This window comes from Rhinolophus ferrumequinum (genome assembly GCF_004115265.2).
Source record: "Rhinolophus ferrumequinum isolate MPI-CBG mRhiFer1 chromosome 15 unlocalized genomic scaffold, mRhiFer1_v1.p scaffold_54_arrow_ctg1_1, whole genome shotgun sequence".
NCBI classification, from domain to species: Eukaryota; Metazoa; Chordata; class Mammalia; order Chiroptera; family Rhinolophidae; genus Rhinolophus; species Rhinolophus ferrumequinum.
In genome coordinates this window covers 6172350-6191759 of record NW_022680357.1, presented here as the reverse complement: position 1 = coordinate 6191759, position 19410 = coordinate 6172350, and the positions used below count along the sequence as shown (strand labels likewise).

The window sequence follows — 19410 nt, the reverse complement described above, 5'->3', positions numbered from 1 at the left end:
CCCAGGCGTTCTCTTAAATGGCCCGTGAACAGACTCTCTCGCTCGCAGGCACTCACCTGGGGCTCCAGCGAAGGGACGGTGACTCAGGGGCTGTCAAACATCTGGAGGGCAGACTGAGTTGTGTTGCTTCGTGTTGAGGGCTGGAGGGCAGTCGACATTTCCCTGTGAGGGTTCCTCCTCCCATGCAGCCAGCAGGTGGACTCCATCTCTCCTGTGTTGATCCCGCCCCTTACGCTTACACCACATCTGAATCTTATTGGCCTGGTGAGCTCTGCAGCTCCGCCCTGCTGACTCACTGAGACCACGCCCCACCCAACTCCCCCAAGACAGGTCTTGGCAGTTCTCTGAGAGCTGCCAGCCCCGCCCACATTTCACTTGTGCTTGGAAAACTATGGGAGTCCGTGGGCCCCAGGCGGATGGCAGCTGGCCTCGTTGTGCTCTGACTTTTGCTGAGTAGCTCCAGGCTCAGTACTGGCACCATACCACAGTCTACATTCACCTGGTGATCACATCTCTTCCCACTCTAATTACTCCCTGAGACTCGTGTACCACGTGAAGCTGAGCCTTAAGGCAACCAGCAGGTGGCAGCAGGCCTCAGGGTATTCTGGCATTTTGTGGAGCTACCCCAGGCCCGGTACTGGTGGCAAAAGTCCTCATTTCTTAGCGGGACCTCTCCCACATGCCTCCAGGGTTAACAAGCAGCGAACAACCACAGATCGCTTTGTAGCTAATACCAGGTAATCCCTGGCTGGTCAGAGGCAGTGGCTGACCTGGGCCTGCACCAGAGCCCCTCCCAAGAAGCCCCAGAACCAACAGACTTAGAAGTTGGCTTCAGACCACAGCAGAGCACCACCCAATTAGCCCCATAAGCAGCACACCCAAAGGGTGGTCTCAACAGGCACCAGAGCCCACTGGGGGAATCCCACTCAGTGGGATAAGCCCCCAATATAGCAGCCCGTAAGCTGTGGATGTGGCCAAACCCCACAGCCAATCAGCCTGAGGGTAAATCCCACACATTGATGTGCCAATAGCAATCAAGGCTCAACTATGTGTAACAGGAGGGCCCACACAGTCCACATAACGGACATTCCTGGAGTACCCAAAGCAGGTAAACAAGGAGACTGTGCCATGGCCCCACAGGGCACCTACTATATAATGCCACTTGGCCAAGACTGGCAGACATAACAGATCTACCTAATACATAGAAACAAAGAGAGAGGCAGCCAAAATAGGAGACAAAGAAATACATCCCAAATGAAAGAACATAACAAAGCTCCAGAAAAAAACTAAACAAAATGGAGGCAAGCAACCTATCACATGCAGAGTTCAAAACAATGGTTGTAAGGAAGCATCCTTATAGGAACTTAATGAGAACTTCAACAAAGAGATAACAAGCATAAAAAAGGACATAGAAATCATAAAAAAAGAACCAATCAGTAGTGAAGAGTACAAATACTCAAATGAAGAATGCACTAGAAGAAATTACCAGCAGACTAGATGAAGCAGAGGGTCAAATTAGCGATTTGGAAGACAAGGTAGCATAAAACACCCAATCAGATCCCCAAAAAGAAAAGAATCCAAAGAATGAGGATGGTTTAAGAGACCCTATCCCAACATCAAACATTCGCATCATAGCGGTACCAGAAGGAGAAGAGAGAAAGTAAGGGACTGAGAAACTATTTGGAGAAATAAAGACTGAAAACTTTCCTAACATGGTGAAGGAAATAGACATACAAGTCCAGGAAGCACAGAGAGTCCCAAACAAGATGAACCCAAACTGGCCCACACCAAGACACATTATAATTAGAATGGCAAAGGTTAAAGACAAAGAGAGAATCATAAAAGCAGCAAGAGAAAGGCAAGGAAACTCCCATAAGATTGTCAGCTGATTTCTCAACAGAAACTTCACAGGCCAGAAGGGATTGGCACAAAATATCTAATGTGATGAAAAGCAAGGACCTACAGCCAAGATTATTCTACTCAGCAAAGCTATCATTTAGAATTGAAGGACACATAAGGAGCTTCCCAGACAAGAAAAAGCTAAAGGAGTTCATCACCCTTAATGAGGGACTTCTTTAAGATAGAAAAAAAACAAAGATCAAAATTATGAACAGTAAAATGGCAATAGCTACATATCTATCAACAATTACTTTCAATGCTCCACTCAAAAGACATAGGAGGGCTGAATGGATACGAAAACAAAACCCTTATATACGCTGCCTACAAGAGAATCACTTCAGATTGAAAGACACACAGAGACGGAAAGTAAAGGGATGGAGAAATATTTCATGAAAGTGGAAACAATTAAAAAAAAAACTGGGGTAGAAATACTTATACCAGACAAAATAGACTTTAAAACAAAGACTATAACAAGAGATAAAGAAGGACCCAGTAATCCCACTTCTAGATATTTATCTGAAGAAACCCAAAACACTACGTAGAGGGTTACGTGTGCTTCCATATGTTCATTGCAGCATTGTTTACAATGGCCAAGATGTGGAGGCAGCCTGGGCGTCTGTTGATGGGTGAATGGATAAAGAGGAGGTGGTACGTATATGCAATGGAATATTGCTCGGCCAGGGAAGGGAATGGGTTCTTGCCATCTGTGGTGACATGGATGGAGCTGGAGGGTACTGTGCTGAGTGGAGTGTGTCAGACAGAGAAAGGCAGATGCAATGTGATTTCACTTCTATGTGAAATCTAAAGAACATAATAAACAAACAAAACAGAAACAAACTCAGAGAGAGAGAGAACATATGGTTGCCACATGGGGGGGTTGGGGGTGAGTGAAAAAGGGGAAGGGGTTAAGAAGTACAAATTGGTTCTTACACAGTTGTCATGGGGATGGAGGGCAGAGCATAAGGAATATAGTCAATAATACTATAATAACTAGGTATGGTGTCAGGTGAGTACTAGATTTATTGGGGTGATGGATGGGAGAGGGTTGGGGAGCAGGGTGAAAAAGGTGAAGAGATTAAGAAGTACAAACAGGTAATTACAAAATGGTCATGGGGATGTAAAGTAAAGCATAGGAAATATAGTCAATGACATGGTAATAACTGCGTATAGTGCTAGGTGGGCACTAGACTCGTTGGGGATCACTTCTTAAATTATACAAATGTCTAACCACTATGCTGTACACCTGAAATTAATATAATTAATTAATTTATATAATATAATTTATATATAATTTATATAATATAAATAATATAATTAATTATTATTTATAATTAATTAATAAATAATATTGAATGTGCACTGTAATTGAAAATTTTAAAACGGGGGGGGGAAAGGTGAAGGGAAATAAGAGGTCCAAATTTCCAGGTATAAAACAAGTACGTCATAGGGATGTAATGTACAGCATGGGGAATACAGTCAGTGATATCGGGACAGCGTGGGACGGTGTCAGATGGTTGCTGGACTTATCATGGTGATCACTTCTTTAGGTATATAAATGTTGAATAACTATGGTGTACCCCTGAAACTAATATAATATTTTATGTTGGCTATATTTGAATAAAAGTCTTTAAAAATAAAAAATAAATTGAAAAAAATGTTAACGGTTAAAAAAAGAAAAAAATATATATTTTTAAATGTTCATGGTTAACTTTATGTTACATGAATTTTATCTGAATAAAACAACAAAAAAGCACAGGCTATAATCAAACCTCCCAGGTTCAAAGCCCAGCTCTGCCACGTGACTTGAGCAAACTCTGTGCCTCAATTTCCTGCAACGGGGGAAATCCCTAAAGGGGATTATAATAATACCCACTTGCAGGGCTGTTGAAAGGATTGCATGAATTTATATCCCTAAAAGAACTTGGGAGAGGTGTTGGAATATGGTGTGATGTGCCATGATTTCCTCACACAAACCCTACCCCTATTACATAGGCAAACCAACGCCAGGACCGTTCAAGATCACACAGCAATTTCAGGAGCCAAGTCGGGGTTGGCACCCAGCTCTCGTGGGCTCTAGGTCCCTGCTCTTCTGTCGACCATCTGATTTGATCCCTGACCAGGAATCTTGACACCCCAAGGCCCCAACCCCTGGCAGCAGCACAATGTCTTTCCAGTGACCCACTGTGCGACTGGCTGCCTGTCCTACCCACAAGGCGGAAACAACTATATAAAGCTTTGCAGCAACAACTGTTTTTGCTTCTTCCCAGTTGAAAGCCTTGGCCACCCTAAGGGGACTTTACCCACCAGCAGCCTGGTAGCAACTCTGACCCAGCAGAGAGCTTTTCCCTTCTCTGTTCCCATGACCATTGGCGTCCTGCCTCGGTTTACCTTGGACATAAGAAAAATCATCACGATCTTATTACAGTCAGTAGGGTCATCCAGAGTCCCTCCTTCCAGGAAGCGGGGGGAGTAGGGGCTCAGCTCTCCCCTGAGACTGATCCCCACATGCACTCCCCTTTTCCGGGCTTCAATGTGAGATCACAGGGCTTTTTCATATTTGGTTCGATGCCTATGTTTTCGAGAATGATCTAGAGTATTCACATTCCCCAAAATCCACCTTCCACCCTCAAGTAGAGAGAAATAAGTCTACACCCATCTATGTCTAGAGGTCCTTCCGGATTCCATTGGTCCCCTCGAGCAGCACAGCCCATGGGAGTCCTAGGAGAAACCTTGGGAGGTTTGCTGAGAATCGGGCCCACTGGATGTTCAATAATGAATCAGATCATCACAAGCAGAAAATAAAGAAAATAATCCCACGGGAAATACCCAAATCCCAGGCTCTTAGCTTCTGGACACAGAATAACCCACGGAACCCGGCCTCCGTATGCCCCGCCTTTCTTCCTCCTTCATCAGCTTTCATAGCCAACATCAGCTTCCCCTGAGGCTGTACGGTCTGTTCCAGGGAGCAGATCCAACCTGGCAGGTGTGAGATGTCATTAGCCCTTCCTTTGTGGCTACCAACACTTGTACTCCAGAGAAACAAGTCTGAAGCCCCGGGCTGGCCGCCTGGAGTGACCATCCACCAGAAGACCAGGCCAAGCAGAAGGGTGTTGGGGGAGGAAGTCTTAGGGCCACAATAATAACCGTGGCAGCATCTGTCCATAGACTAATCAGTACCTTCCCTCCTGTATCCCCAAGGGCGCTGGATTGAAGATCACGGAGTCATTCACAACATGATGTTTAACACTGAGACGGGCTGGAAGTACTCCTTCAAGACCACCCAGAACAAGACGGAGTGGTGGGACAACGGTGTCCTCCCGCTCTGGATCACAGCCCAGAGACAGGTACAGTCAGAAACCCTGGGCCGGCTTCCGTGGGTGTGGCCTCTCACGCCTGGGCCTGTGGGACAGGGTTAGAAGCTGCGTGACCTTGGGCAAGCGACAGAACCTCCCTGAGCATCTGTTTACCTAAATGGGTACTGGGGATCATGGCGGTGGGCTTAACTGATTTGATGTAAGGATTAAATGAGATGCGTGAAAGCAACGAGCACAGAGGAAATAAATACCCGTTAAGTTTCCGTGGTTATCGATGGACAAGTGACCGTGAGAGCAGAGCTGGCTTACTCCTGATTGTACCTCCAGGGCTCACCAAGCAGCTCTTTGATAAATATCTGCTTATACGCCTGCCTCAGACTCAGGCATAAAAGCCCTTAGGAAAGAAGCTGACTATTTAATGCATCTTCAGACCCTGAAAAGCTCTGATGAGAACATTTGCTTGAGAGGATTCCAGCGGCCATTCATTAGTGCTTTGAAAAGGCAGAAATCAGAGATGTGTGTTTAACTCCCAGCCCCTAAACCTGTTGCCAGATTTGCATTTTCTTCTCAATGAGCTTCCAAAGTCGTCACTTCAGAATAGGACCTCTTTCGTCTCTCCGAGACACCGGCCTTTGCTCCCAAGCTGTCCTGGGTGCTGGCATTTCGTCTCTGTGCACCAAGCCCACCCTAGGCGCGTCACGTTGTCAGGCTGTGTAATGCAACCACTCAGAAGGCGGGCTGTGGACCCAGATCCCCGAGCAGGAGCTCGGCCGACTCCACCCTTCTCCAGCTGCGTGACCTTGGGCAATGACCTCCTCAGAATGAAGATGGTCGAGTCCCTGCTTCACGGGTCATTGGTAGGATTAACTGAAATAAGGCCTGTAAGGTGCTGAGAACCAAAGGCTCAAAAACCATCCGTCACGCTTCTCCCTGGAGGCTGAATCGTTGTAGCCCTTCTGCAGCGCGTGTCACTACAGCTCTAGGCCATAACTGTCCAATGGGACATTCGGGGATGAGGGACGCGTTCAATGGTGCACTGTCCAATATGGAAGTTACTAACTACACATGGTTACTGGGCCTTTGAAACATAGCTAGCGAGACTAAGGAACTGAATTTTAATTGTATTTAACTCCAATTCATTTCCATTTAAATCTAAATACCACACGTAGCTAGGGGCTACCATATGAGACAATATAGCAGCTCTAGAAGAATCGCAGGGGATGGTCAATGATCCCATTCAGGTTCATTTTTCCCCTAACTATTGGGCTTTAGATCCCTTCCTCTTGTGTCACATTTTTAAACTTTGAGGCCCAGACCACACAAATAAATTCTGCCCTGCCAAGAAAATAACACTGTCAACACTTACTATGAGCCAGCCACTGATTTCTGTGCTTTACATACATTAATGTATAACAACTCTGAAGTGGGTGCTATGGTTATACCCATTTAACAGATGAGTAAACTGAGGCAGAGAACAGGGCCACAACTTCTCAAAGTCACAAAGGTAGTAAGAGACAGAACTGGAACTTAATCCCCCTCTGGAATCAGCAACTCTTAACTCTTAACCATGACATGCTATTACTTACGCGGCCAAAACAGTCAGCCATGGATTTCACAGTGAATCTTGTATTCGCCTCGCTGCTGGCCAGGTCTGGATAGTCTCCCTTCATTCACTATTCAAAACCCACGACCTCTGTGGTCTCTTGCTGTGGTATTTGTCCACTGGCATGAGGCCTCCGGTAGCATTTTCCTTTCCTGTCCTTTCTCTTATTCGTGGTTCTTATCTCATTGCCAGCTATTTGCAGGTCTTTGTTTCCTTCTGCTCAATTCATAATCAGTGTTTTTCCCCTTTGCTGAATTCATAAGTGGATGTGCAAAAAAGAGGAGCTGGTGCAGGGCCAGGTAACTGACAACACGCCACTCATTTGGCAAGTGAATGTCAAGCTGGTGCATTTCATTCTGCCCCTGGCACTCTGGCCACGGAACAGGGCCATCAGCCAGCTCCCTGGGGGGCTGGCAGAAAAGCTGCAGCAATGAGGGCAAACCTGCAGCTCCAGGCCAGCACCCCAGGAACAGCACTGCAGCTGGTCCCAAGGGCCGTTCAGGGGCATATCGGCATTGCCAGGCAGGGCTGTGGGGGGGCGGGAACATCCATCCTTCTCCCCAGTCTCTTCCAGGTGAGCTTGGTGGAGACGGATGCATGAACCTGGAATATGACTAAAATGTTTTCCTTCAGGGACACTATGCTGCAGAGTCCATCAAGATATACAGGAATTGACCTGCCTCAGTGGGCAATGCCTAAAAGATGGGGTCCCTGGCCAGCTTTGTGTCTGTAATTCACAGGCCACAAGCATATCCATATTACAGCAGGTCGTCACTGATGGGCAGGGTATAAACGCAGAGGCTCCATTCAGAGCAGGGTTGGATTGAACAGGATCAAAAGCTAAGGTATTTCACTGAGTCAGAGCCCTAATCTCAGAGAAAGGCAGGTAGCCAAGACAGTAAGACCCAGGAAAACCAGGACAACCCACAGGCATGCTTTGCTTCTTTCTGGAGAAGGGATAGAGAGCATTAAAGAGTGAGATGACAGAGGAAGTGACATCTTCACGATGGCAAGTGTCTGTGACAGGACCCTAGGAGGCGACTACCAGGAGGGGATTTGGGAAGAGGGTAGGGGGGGCAGCTCCGGTTTTCGGATGTAAGCCAGGTCTCCTAGACAATAACTTCCAAACTCAGAAGAACTGTGAACAAAATGGTGCCAGCATCTGCCTAGAAAAGCATGAATAATAAGATAACGCATCCCAATATTGGCCTAAACGGTGTCTTTAAGATGCATCATAAAGGTTCTAAGAATAATAACCTGACCTCTGAGAGAGCTGGGAGGGGGAAAAACAGAACCTTGGACATCTAGCTGCCTTCTGTTCAGTGAATTCCACTAAGTACTGAGAGCAAGGGAAAGACCCAGAACCAACTGTACCTTCTGGATTTCAAATACAAGGACTCCATCTCTTTCCATTCAATCGCTCCCTAGCATGAGTAACTAGCTCCTTTCCCTAAGCCACACAGACTCACTCCCCACCAAAGCACAACCCAATGAGCCATGCACGGGCCTTCCTAAAATGTGTGCCTTACGACATAAATTCTGTCACCTAAAGGAAGAGACAAGACAAAAGGCAAAACCAAATGGAAACTTTCCCTCCAATGATTGCTTCTGAAGAGGCTGGTGGACACTGTACAAAACCCGACGGCCAGGATTGCCCGTAGGAAGTACCAACTCTTGTTTTAAAGAAGCGACTCAAGGGTAATAACCACGTTGACGCAACACTGCACTAAAGCAGAGTAATGAACCTAATAAAACTAGCGCTTTTCCAATTGCTATTGCTACTGGAAACACTGATTATGCTAATTAAAGGGTAGAATAGTAAATACCAACTCTTTTACATCCAATTAAGTCCTCAGATTATTTCTAGGAAGTATCTGGTGAAAATAGCACTTTTGATTATCATGGGTCCCAAATACACAGAGTCAAGTGTGTGTGTGTGTGTGTGTGTGTGTGTGTGTGTGTGTTGTCACATGTGTGTGTACACACGCACACACGCCCATTTCTTTCTGGAGCTTATTTCACAGAGCAGCACACATCCTTAAAATTCCCATGGGACCGAGTGAGAAAATCATAGTTTCCTAAGACTACAGTTTGGATATCCTTAAAGAAGGGGTGTGTTGAGAATACAGAACGAGAAAACAATTCAGTTTCAAGTTGGGAATATCTGAGATTAACGTGCAAACATCAGGAGCCGACTGGATATGCAAAGCTGCCTACCTCCCTCAGAATATCAATAGCAGCTTCCACTAAATAATAGAATAGCCAAACTACATTCTACAAAATGTTAGACGTGTCATCCTTCCAGCCAATTCCATACTCAGAGCAAAGTCAATTTATATGTAAGTTAAACAAAGTACCGTCGCTAAAACCTGAGAATTATGTCAATTGCAATCAGAATGCAATAAATAAATATTAGAGGATGTGGAAGTTAAAGCAACCGTAGAAATTCTATTATCAGAAAGGAAAATGTGTTACCTGTGGAGGCTACAAATAAGATGCTAGAATCCAAAAGAGACAGAGTTTCTGTAACTATTTCCATAAGTTAATCAGCAGTGAGAATAGGATGGGTTTTGTACCCACACAAGGAGATATGGCTCATGCATTCATTCAACATGCATTTAATCAGCAGTTAGCACTTCCTCTGGGACTGTCGTAGGTCCCAGGAAGAGTGTGGTCAACAAGATCAATATGGCCCTGATCTCCTTGAGAGTACGTTCTAGAGGAGAGAAATGGACAGTAAATAAGTAAACAAATGAAGATACTTTCAGATTGGAGAAAGCAAAACTGGATCATCTAATAGAAAATGAATGCTGGAGGGCAGAAGGGACAATATTTCACCTCCAGCTCTGGACAGCAGAGCTCCTGGAGCCTTACAAAGTATGTAGCATTAATTAAGGCCCAGTCTTAGGTCAAGTTTCCTAAAAGCAGAGCCTGAGGCAGGGATTCAGTGCACGTAAGGCACTGAGGGAGAGCTCTCGGAGATGGAAGTGAGGAAAACTAACAGGACAGAGGAAAGAGCTAAGGAAGTGTGGTCCCAGATGGAGACCAGCTTCAGCCTGACCCCTCGGGGAGCTCTGAAGCATGAAATGCACCCTGATGTTATCCTACCCAGAGGCCAGGGGGTTGGTCTTTTGTCTTCCGGTCATCAATCACTGGCCACGGTCAGCGAGGTGGTGTGGAGAAGCTGTATGGGACTCCTTCTTCGGTGAGGCAGGACTCTTAGCCACTTAGGTGAGGGTAATGTTCCAGAACATGCGGCAGCTGAGTCATTAGCAGCCAGCCTCACAGAAGTGGGTGTAGGTGTATTGGCCAAGTAAGGGGATCTTCCAAAATGCTTTCTTACTTCTCTCTCAAACATACATGGGAAGCTTTGCCGTTACTTTTCATTATAGTTTTCTGCCCATTTGTTGACCAAATAGCCACACCCAGGGGCCATTATCCCAAAATTCCTCCCAGTTATTTATTCCCCGTACAGAATCAACATAGTCACACGACCACCATGTCTTAGTTCTAGTAAAGCCAATGAACTTTAGAGTGTTTTTCAGAACATCCAAATCTTGGACCGATCCAGGAAATATCACAAAACAGCCCTCGAGGTAATAGCTTCGCTGAGACCAAGGAAAGTACTTGCTCTCCAAATAAGCAGGCCATTCATTCACTGAACCAAAAATCTATTGAGGACCTACTATGTGCTCATTCCTAGTTGAGGAGCTACTTTATAAAAACAGAACCTACTTAGTGAGATGTGTCCATCTTATTGTTAACTCTTTGGTGAGCATACAGAAAATTTTATTTTCCTAACCATTTTACCAACCTTCGTCCAAAACCACCTTTCTGCTGGGAACAGATCACTTAAGAATATTTTCATGACTTTGCAGTCACTTGTGTTGTTCAAACAGCCCCATTTTTGAAGACTCAGTCCTGCTCATCTTGTGTGCAAGTCCAAGCCCTCCTCCCCAGACACCGCCCTCGCCACAAACCCTCCCTGGTGGCCCCAGCAGCCTGGCATAGAAGGAGCACGGCCTGTGGTCTATTCTCTCAGACACACACACACCCCTTCCCTAGTTTACCCTCTGGAGACAAGGAGAAGCAAGAGATGTCAGCTCCTCCCATGACAGATTGTGGGCCAGCCATGGCTCTTTTCCTGTTGACTGTAATCTGCTGCCCTGCCTAGTTGCCTGTGGCCTGGCACAGAGGTGTGAAGGTCACCAGGCCCCAATGACAAAGGTCTCAGTGTCCAGCAGCAACCCCAGGCCCTGCTGGAGCCTTGCAAGACTCAGCCACATATCATAGCTGACCCACCCCATTCCTCTAATGTAAGGAGCCCAATGCCCCATGCTGCAGCCATTTCTGAAACCCAGAATCTCATCTTCCCGCTGCAGCCCCCTATTCAACTTCAGGGCCCTGCAGGAGACAAAACCTAGAGGAAATAATCATTGCCCCCTCTTCACCTGACCACGCCACCTTGCCCAATACTCTTTCTCCCTGTCCAGTAAATATATAAGCTCATGAGGAAACTGAGGTGGAAGGCATTTGAGTAACGAGCATCAAGATGTAGAGAAAGATATAACCAGGCAAGCCAGCATCAGAGCACACTTTAACCGCCACATTGCTCTGCCTCTGGGTAGGTCGTCATGCCCAGTGGTTAAGCAGACATCTGCCCAGGGGACCAGATGGCAGTTTCCCCTTCTGGCAAATATCCCCAAATTTTATAAACATTAGATATGGAAACAAGAAGGGCAGCTTCTCCCGTCTCCCACAATCCCAGAGGAAGGCCCAAGATTGCCTCTCATTGGCTTTGACATGGGCCCAAGGCTAAAGCAATGACAATGGCCAGAGGACGCAGTGTCCTCTGTGACCAGGCTAGAGCTACATCCCACCTCTGGAGCCTGATGTGGAGCCAGCACATCCTGAACCTGACATGGAGCAACGGCAGAGAGGAGAGTCTCCAGGGAAAGTGAGGGGCTCTGAACCAGCAAACAGGGGAGTGGATGCTGGGCAGACAAACATATTACCTGTCCGTCCACTGCACACCCTGGGGAAGGCTTGTGGTGCTTGTTACATCTGGGGGCAAAGAGGGCCCACTACGTGCTAACACACAATGCCCGACACTTTATCTTCAAGTTATCGGGCTCAATCCTCACAAAACATCCTGTGAACTTTTTGGGCACTTTACATGTAGAAACACTGAAGCATAAGAGATTAAGAACTCACCATCACCAACTTAGAAAGTCCCATTTCTCCTCCATTCTCAGGAATTTTTTCTTGTTTTTCATTTTGCCATCTCCGCATTTGGAGTGCATCTTCCGATCACTGGATCGTGTGGTTTAGTTGGCAGCATCTTCCTTCCTGTCAGCACATAATATAATAGCCCATCTTGCAAATCATGCTGTTTTAGATTCGATGAGATCCTGGTGAGGCCAGCCGTGAGATCCAACCCCATCCGACTCCAAAGCCCACGTGTTTTTGAGGCCTCTGGACAAGGGCATGGATGTAAACATGTGGGTCTTTGCTTATTATGAGAACGGTATGAAAACTGGCCCTGACGGAATTTTCTTCTTGTGCTTGCAGGGGAGGAAGACGGCGTCATTCCACTATCCCGGGGGCGGTGCTAAGTACAAAGGCGAAGCCGTGCAGAGGTCCCTGGTGGAGTCTTACAGTCACCCAGACAGCAACGAGACAGAGTGGAGGGAGAACATTGATATCGTCATGGACTGGTTCACTAAGGAAGATTTTGACTTTGTGACTCTGTACTATGGAGAGCCAGACAACGTGGGACACAAATACGGGCCCGAGACGGAAAACAGAAAGGTGATTATTCAGCAAATCGACAGAACCATTGGGTACCTGGTGGAAGCCATCGAGAGGCACAGCTTGACTGAGCGTCTGAATGTCATCGTCACATCAGACCACGGCATGACCACCGTGAAAAAGAAGCCCAATGTCACCGAGATCCTCTTGACCAACTATGTCAAGTTCAGAGACTTGGTCAAGTTTCATATTGTGGACTATGGAGGCTTTGGGATGCTCTTGCCCAAACCAGGCCAAACAGAAGCCCTTTACCAAGCGCTGAAGAACGCACACCCACACCTCTACGTCTACAAGAAGGAGGACTTTCCAGAACGCTTTCATTTTGCTAAGCACGAGCGGGTCCTGCCAATCCTGTTGTACGCTGACTCTGGTTATAACATCAATGCGGTGAGTTGATTCTAAAAGGAATAAAGTTATCTTGGATCTGGCAGACAGCCTCTAGGGAGGAACATTTCTGAAAACCATCACAACAGAAGCGAATGCACAACGAGTTGTAACCTGCTGTTTTCTAAGTGTTCCCCACCCCTACCCGCAATCCTACATCCCACCGAACCACTCCTGCCCCCCACCCCCGTTACCATTATGCAGTAATAATGACAAACATCCCTGGCCAAAGCTAAGTGTCGAGCAGTGCGCTCAAAACTTCACGTGAGTAATTTCATTTTGGTCTTCCCAACAACCCAAAAGATAGATGCTTTTATCTCCCCCATTTTAACAAGGAAGAAACCAGAGTTAGCGAGAAGTGATTTGGGATTAGAAGAGGAAGGCTGAGGTCTGAACCCAAGTCTGCATGCTTGATTATTTTTGCACAGATCACCAGGAGAGTCACCAAAAAAAAAAAAAAAAAAGGTTTCCCTTTGTACATATCAAAAAAAAAAAGGCAATCCTATTCACACAAAAGTTTATACACAAATCCTCGTAGCAGTATTGTTTAGAATAACTAAAAGGTAGAAACACCCCAAATGCCCATCAACTTATGGACAAATAAATATGGTATATCCGTACAATGGAATATCATGTAGCCATTAAAAACGGAATGAAGAATACACGCTACAACTTACATGAACCTTGAGAATGTTATCCCCAGTGAAGTAAGTTTAGATACAAAGGACCACATATTGCATGATTCCATTTAAATGCAATGTCCAGAAGAGGCAGATCCATAGAAACAGACCTTGAGGACAGTGCCCTCACTGGAAGGGTAAGAGAAGTTCGCATCCGTTTATAAAGCATCCAGAACGATTCCCGGTACATAGTAAGTGCTTGATGTTTGACTATTCTCACTGTTATCCTCTTCCTGCTGTTTCTCGTGAAGATGCTTTCTTCATTCTCTCTTAAAGACCTTTCATTCCTTGCTCTTCTCTCTGCCACTGCAGAGAGCAGCGTCCTTCTTTGTCGTTTAAATTTTCAAAGATTTCACGGATCTGAGAAGCATGATATTAACTAAGGGGCAGTTTTCTGCCGATTAGAACCTAACGTGGCTTTTTTGTATTATTCCCTTTCAGCAACTTATAATATATTTCAACAAAGGGGATCATGGCTTCGATAACGTCCACATGGACATGAAGACCATCTTCAGAGCTTTCGGGCCGGATTTCAAGAAGAATCACCTGGCTGAGCCTTTTGACAGCATCCACATCTATCCACTCATGTGTAAGCTCCTGGGGGTTACTCCCGAACCCCACAACGGCTCCCTGGCAGTCACCCAGGAAATGCTTGTGGACTCTTATGACCAGCAGCAAGGTGAGATACAAAAGTAACCACCAGAAAATTGGTGTTATGGTCTGTTCTGTCCTGAGCTAGAAAAGTTCATAATGGGGCAGGGGCGGGGTGGGGGGCGGGGGTGTCCTCGATGGGGGAGGGGCAGAAATCACGCAGAATAACCCTGTCTCTCAGCAGCTTCAGCCCTCCCTTCCCCCCACGCACAAGATATCAGCAGCTCTAAAAAACATAGCAGAGAAAGTAAGGAACCCCTGGACACACTGGTGACATTGAATATAGTGCCTCAGGGGCTAAGGGAAGGCTCTCCACACAGGAAGTCAGACAATAATCCTTCTGATCCTCAGCAATAGTGTGCAGTCTGCCCCCAGATACCCCCTGTAGAGACCGACAATCAGACTTCCTTCAGCAACTCCACGCATGCTGCTGCCTGGAGAAAAGCTGCCCATAGGGGAATCACAAAGCCTTACCGTTCCTCTCATTGTTGAAAAAAAACAGGCAGGGATTCCCATAAATGACATTCCTACTTCTTAAGATTTCAAAATCCTAAATCTGGGCAATATAAAGGAAGAAAGGAATCATGTCTGGGAATTCAGTCGTTTGCAAACACTGGGCAGCTTTTCTTCTGCCAGGAGAGACTTAGATACTGCCCTGTGATTTACTGAGTGCTGAGAGCAACCACACTCAGACAAAACGGGGTACAAACAACAGCTTCCTGCACCCTTCTTCCAAGCCACTGCCCACAAGCTTCTCGGGAACTTACAGGAAGCCCGCCATTTTACAGAAAACTAACTGACCAACACACCAAATTATTGAGAATTTTCTTTTTTAAGTTTTAAAGTTTTGCAGCAACTATTTGGGCCCTATTCCTGTCCCCAAAGCACTGTGGGAGTCTGGAGGGAGGTGTATTTGACCATCAGTTATTGATAAGCAGGATATCCCACCAACTGATTTTCAGCGAATTGGCCTTTAGCAGATTGGTCATTTGACAAAGTGGTCATTAGGTAAATGGATCATTTGGCGAATAGGTCGTTTAGTAAATCGGCTTTCAACGACTTGCCCTGCGAGATTTCTCTACAGTGAGCACTTTCTTGGGTTAAATGTGCATTTCAGTTCCATAATTAATATTCACTCACGCCTGGATGGGAAACTTCCCAGGGACCCCAGGAGCACCAGCACAGCCTCTTAATAATCGGACAATTAAAAAACCCTCTGATTTTTGTTACCAGGAGCTGAGATGCAGAGGGCTGCTCTCCAAAAAACAGCGCTGGGTCTCGGGATTGTCACGGGCATTCTTGCAGTTCTGTTTGTCACTATCGTGACATACACAGCTATTCATCGGAAAAAGATGTAAGTGGCCTTTGGGTTACCCGGGGTTGATGGGTGCACACTGTAATAATCCCTTTCAACCACTTCCTGCAGGCCATGGGGGGGGGTCCAGCACTTTTGAGAACCCAGCAACCACAGCCAACTTCACAGGCTTGCGACCTGGAAATCTGCACAGGGCCCAGAGCTCAGAAGAACCCTCAGCTTGGTTTAATACTCTACTGTCACCATCTCGAAATTCTTGATTTTTTTAACAAGGTCCCTGCATCTTCATTTGCACCAGATCCCCAAAATTATGCACCAGTTGTATTAGTTTTCTACAGCTGCCATAACGAAGTATACAACAAACTAGGTAGCTTAAAACAACAGAAATGTATTATCTCACAGTCTGGAGGCCAGATGTCCAAAATCAAGGAATCAGCCAGGTCGTGCTCCCTCTGAAACTTGTAGGGGAGGATCCTTTCTTGCCTACTCTGGAGGTTGCCAGTAATCTTTGGTGTTCTTTCTCCAGTCTCTGCCTCCACTACCACACAACTGTCTTCTCCATGTGTCTCTGCCTTCACATGGTTTTCTAAGGACACCAACCATGGAATGTAAAGGTCCCATAATAAGATGAGTACAACCTCATCTTCATTACATCTGCAAATACCCTACTTCCAAATAAGGCCACATTCCTAGGGACCAGAAGTGAGGGTTTCCAACATGTTTTTTGGGAACACAATTCAACCCATAACAAGGGTCCTGCCACCAGCCAAAGCGTTATTAGAGGAACTTGGTACACAGGGCCCAGAGCTCTGTACGTTACACAAGTGTCTTTCTACATCTAAATAGTTTGTCATTGGACTAAGCCTTCTGTATTCCTTACTACACCCAATTCTGACCATTCTTCTACTTTAACGTAGCACGGGGACCTCCTGAACACCATAAACTAAGGAAAGTCAGAAATTTATTTAACCTTAACTCCATTACAAAGCCACAATTAATGTAGTTTATATTTGAATTGTGAAATTTTCCTATAAATTGAAACATGACCTATACAGGTCTCTATACCCTGAAGCAGCATTTTAGAAAGAAATCAATTGGTCCTTTTTTTACAGAAACCATTAGCCATAGGAGAGATCCAGGAAAAACTTCAATGTACTCACTGAATTGCCATGCCCACGGCATAATTTCTGAAAAGCAACCACTCCATACGGTTAAAATACATTAGGTTATTACTATTATTAAAGCCTCAAGTCCAGAAGTTCAATCTTTAATATAGCATGTGCACATCCCCCCTTACCTTTGGAAGTACCCCCATGCTATGTCCTAATGCTTCTCTCTGCATCACCACCACCTGGAATATTTACTTGATGCGTTCAGCAGTTGTCCTAATCCTCACTTACACATGAATACCTCACACCTGTGAGGTCCGTGGGATGTTAAAAACCCTTCAGTGCCTCACTCCTTCCAGATTCATTATCTGAGCTGTATGACCTTATGACCTTTGTCCCTCCTGAGAGCCCACACACAACGACAAAGGTTTCTTCTGTGTGCAGATCAACGCTGTGGCCCACCCAGCGTCCTTCCCCAAGCTGCTTCCCATCTACGGCACCAGGAAAGGCTGGACCAGCCTACGTTTCTTAATATCTTAGTATAACGTCATATAGCACTACTATGCCACTGACTGTACGTGCCCTTTTGCTCCTCAGAGGAAAGGTAACAGTTATTATGTGTGTTCATAGAACAAGCTCTGTATTTATGCGTTTAACCGACCTGCTCCCATTGGTTTTGTCTACTTCAGGGAGAGAGCTGAGCAAAACAGCAACACTGAACTGACTCGCCGGACCCAGTTCTGAAGCATCATTCCTTTAGGACCAAGACACAAACTATAGTTAAGACTCATTGTATCACAGGTGATTCTGTCTTAACACACTGTGACTAAGAGGATTTATGCGACATCTCGGGCCCAGAAACCATTAATTCCGTGTAAAAACACAGCAATAACCACAGAACACTTTATTGAAATAAACAGTGTTCCGGGAATAAAAGATGAACAGTTTTTGTGTCAGAGCCTTTGCTCACTTGGTTGTAGAAGAAGCACAACAGATATGAGAGAATAAATGCATTCAATTAGAATTAATTCTCCTCTCTTGGTCTCAGAGCTGCGCAGGGCTCCAATGTTCTCATCCGAAAGGGGTAGTAAGATTTAATCTATCCCCTCATCCACCTTCTGGCAAGTATATTTAACAAATTAGTTCTCACGACGCTTCTAAATGAAGCTTTATGAGAGGTTTGTGAGGGGAACCGTGTTAGACTTTGAACACAGTTCAGACTCCAGAGGCAGCACTGGTGGGTTGTGAACTGTCTGCCCTTCCTTTCACTCAAGACATAATACCGTCTAACAGAAATAATTATTTTTTTCTCTGCCATCCCCATCTCTGTACCACCTCACAACCACCAGGAGCCCTCTTAGTCTTTTTTCAGATTCCTTTTTCCTGCGCAGTGAGAACTCCCACTTACAGCTCCTCGTGCTTGCCTGCATGGCATCTAATGGCAGCATCCTTCCGCATTGATCTGCGTGATGAGACCCTGAGCTCCTGGGGGACAGGGACCTCTCCTGCTCTTTCTCACTGCTGCATCGCCAGTGCTTGACAGTGCCAAGCACACAGTAGGTGCTTCCCAAGTATTTGGTCCACACAAGTCCCCATGGGTTAAGGATAGACCCAAAGGCTGCAGGAGTGAGATCTCCCGCCTTCCGTCGGAGGAGGTCCCAGGAGGTCCTCGAAAGGACCGACCACGGGGTCACCTGCAATCTGGCCTGAGCGCCTGCAGGCTCCTCACCCTCTCCCGTGCCCTCCATTCCCACGGTGGGAGCTGTTTCTAGGACGCAGCCTTAAGAGCACTGTGGTGTTGAGGTCGCCTGGATTGGGTACGTGACTGAGCCGGGTTAAGGCCTCTACAAAAACTTTTAGGATTCTGGCGTGTAGAGCGGAGGCCTACTAGTCTTCAAGCGCCCAAGACAGGCCTCCTAAGTCAGAGCCCTTGTTAAACCTGCCACCTACCCATCTGCAGGCGCCTGCCTCTCGGCGGTTTCTCCTTGCCCGCCGTGTCCCGACCAGTTTGGGAACCTACACTTTGACCTGAGTGTCCTTTTCCAAGAAGAGGAAGGGCGGCCATGGCCGGAGTCCATGGACTCTGGGCCCCCCCCCCCCCCCCCCCCCCCCCCCCCCCCCTGAGGGACCCCCCAACCCTCGCCCTGGGCATAAGGGCGGTCAGGGTCCCTCCTGCCACTCCCAGAGGTGGGCGCTGATGAGTAGTGGGGGAGGATAGGCCGCAGGGGCAGCCCCGAACAACAAAAATCTGAGAAAGGTGCAAAAGCCAGTGGGAATAACTACCTGGCCCTGAGCCTCACAGGACGCTCCCAGGGAGCGCTCGCTGCTCTGCGCAGCCCGAATCTGGCGTCAAACCCCGACTCCGCCCCGCCCATGCCTGGCCCCGCCCCCTCCGACCCCGGCCCGTCTCCCAGACCCCAAACTTCGCCCTAAAGCCCTCCTCAAGTCCCGCCTCCCAGAACCCCTGGACGCCTCGACTCCCCCCCAACACCCACCCCCAGACCGAGCACCGCCTGGTCCCGCCTCCATACCCCAAGCCTCGCCTCCCAGGGCCCGAGCAAGGTCTGATCTCGCCCCAAGCCCCGCCCTCAGAGCCCATGCGCCTCCTCCGGCCTGTCTCAAGCCCCGCCCCCAGCCCTGCGCA

The 19410-nt window shown here is 46.9% G+C and overlaps 1 protein-coding gene across 1 annotated transcript in view; it reads left to right on the top strand.

The window, feature by feature from the left end:
• The window catches only part of LOC117019886 (ectonucleotide pyrophosphatase/phosphodiesterase family member 7-like), a 31695-nt gene extending 13947 nt beyond the window's left edge, over positions 1-17748 (top strand). Inside the window, exons 2-6 of the mRNA XM_033102121.1 lie at positions 5098-5243; positions 12388-13014; positions 14133-14370; positions 15576-15696; positions 17456-17748. Coding sequence (XP_032958012.1) covers positions 5098-5243; positions 12388-13014; positions 14133-14370; positions 15576-15696; positions 17456-17510 — 1187 coding nt within the window. The 3' untranslated portion in view covers positions 17511-17748. The remainder of the gene's footprint in view (positions 1-5097; positions 5244-12387; positions 13015-14132; positions 14371-15575; positions 15697-17455) is intronic.
• The last annotated feature ends 1662 nt before the right edge of the window (positions 17749-19410 follow it).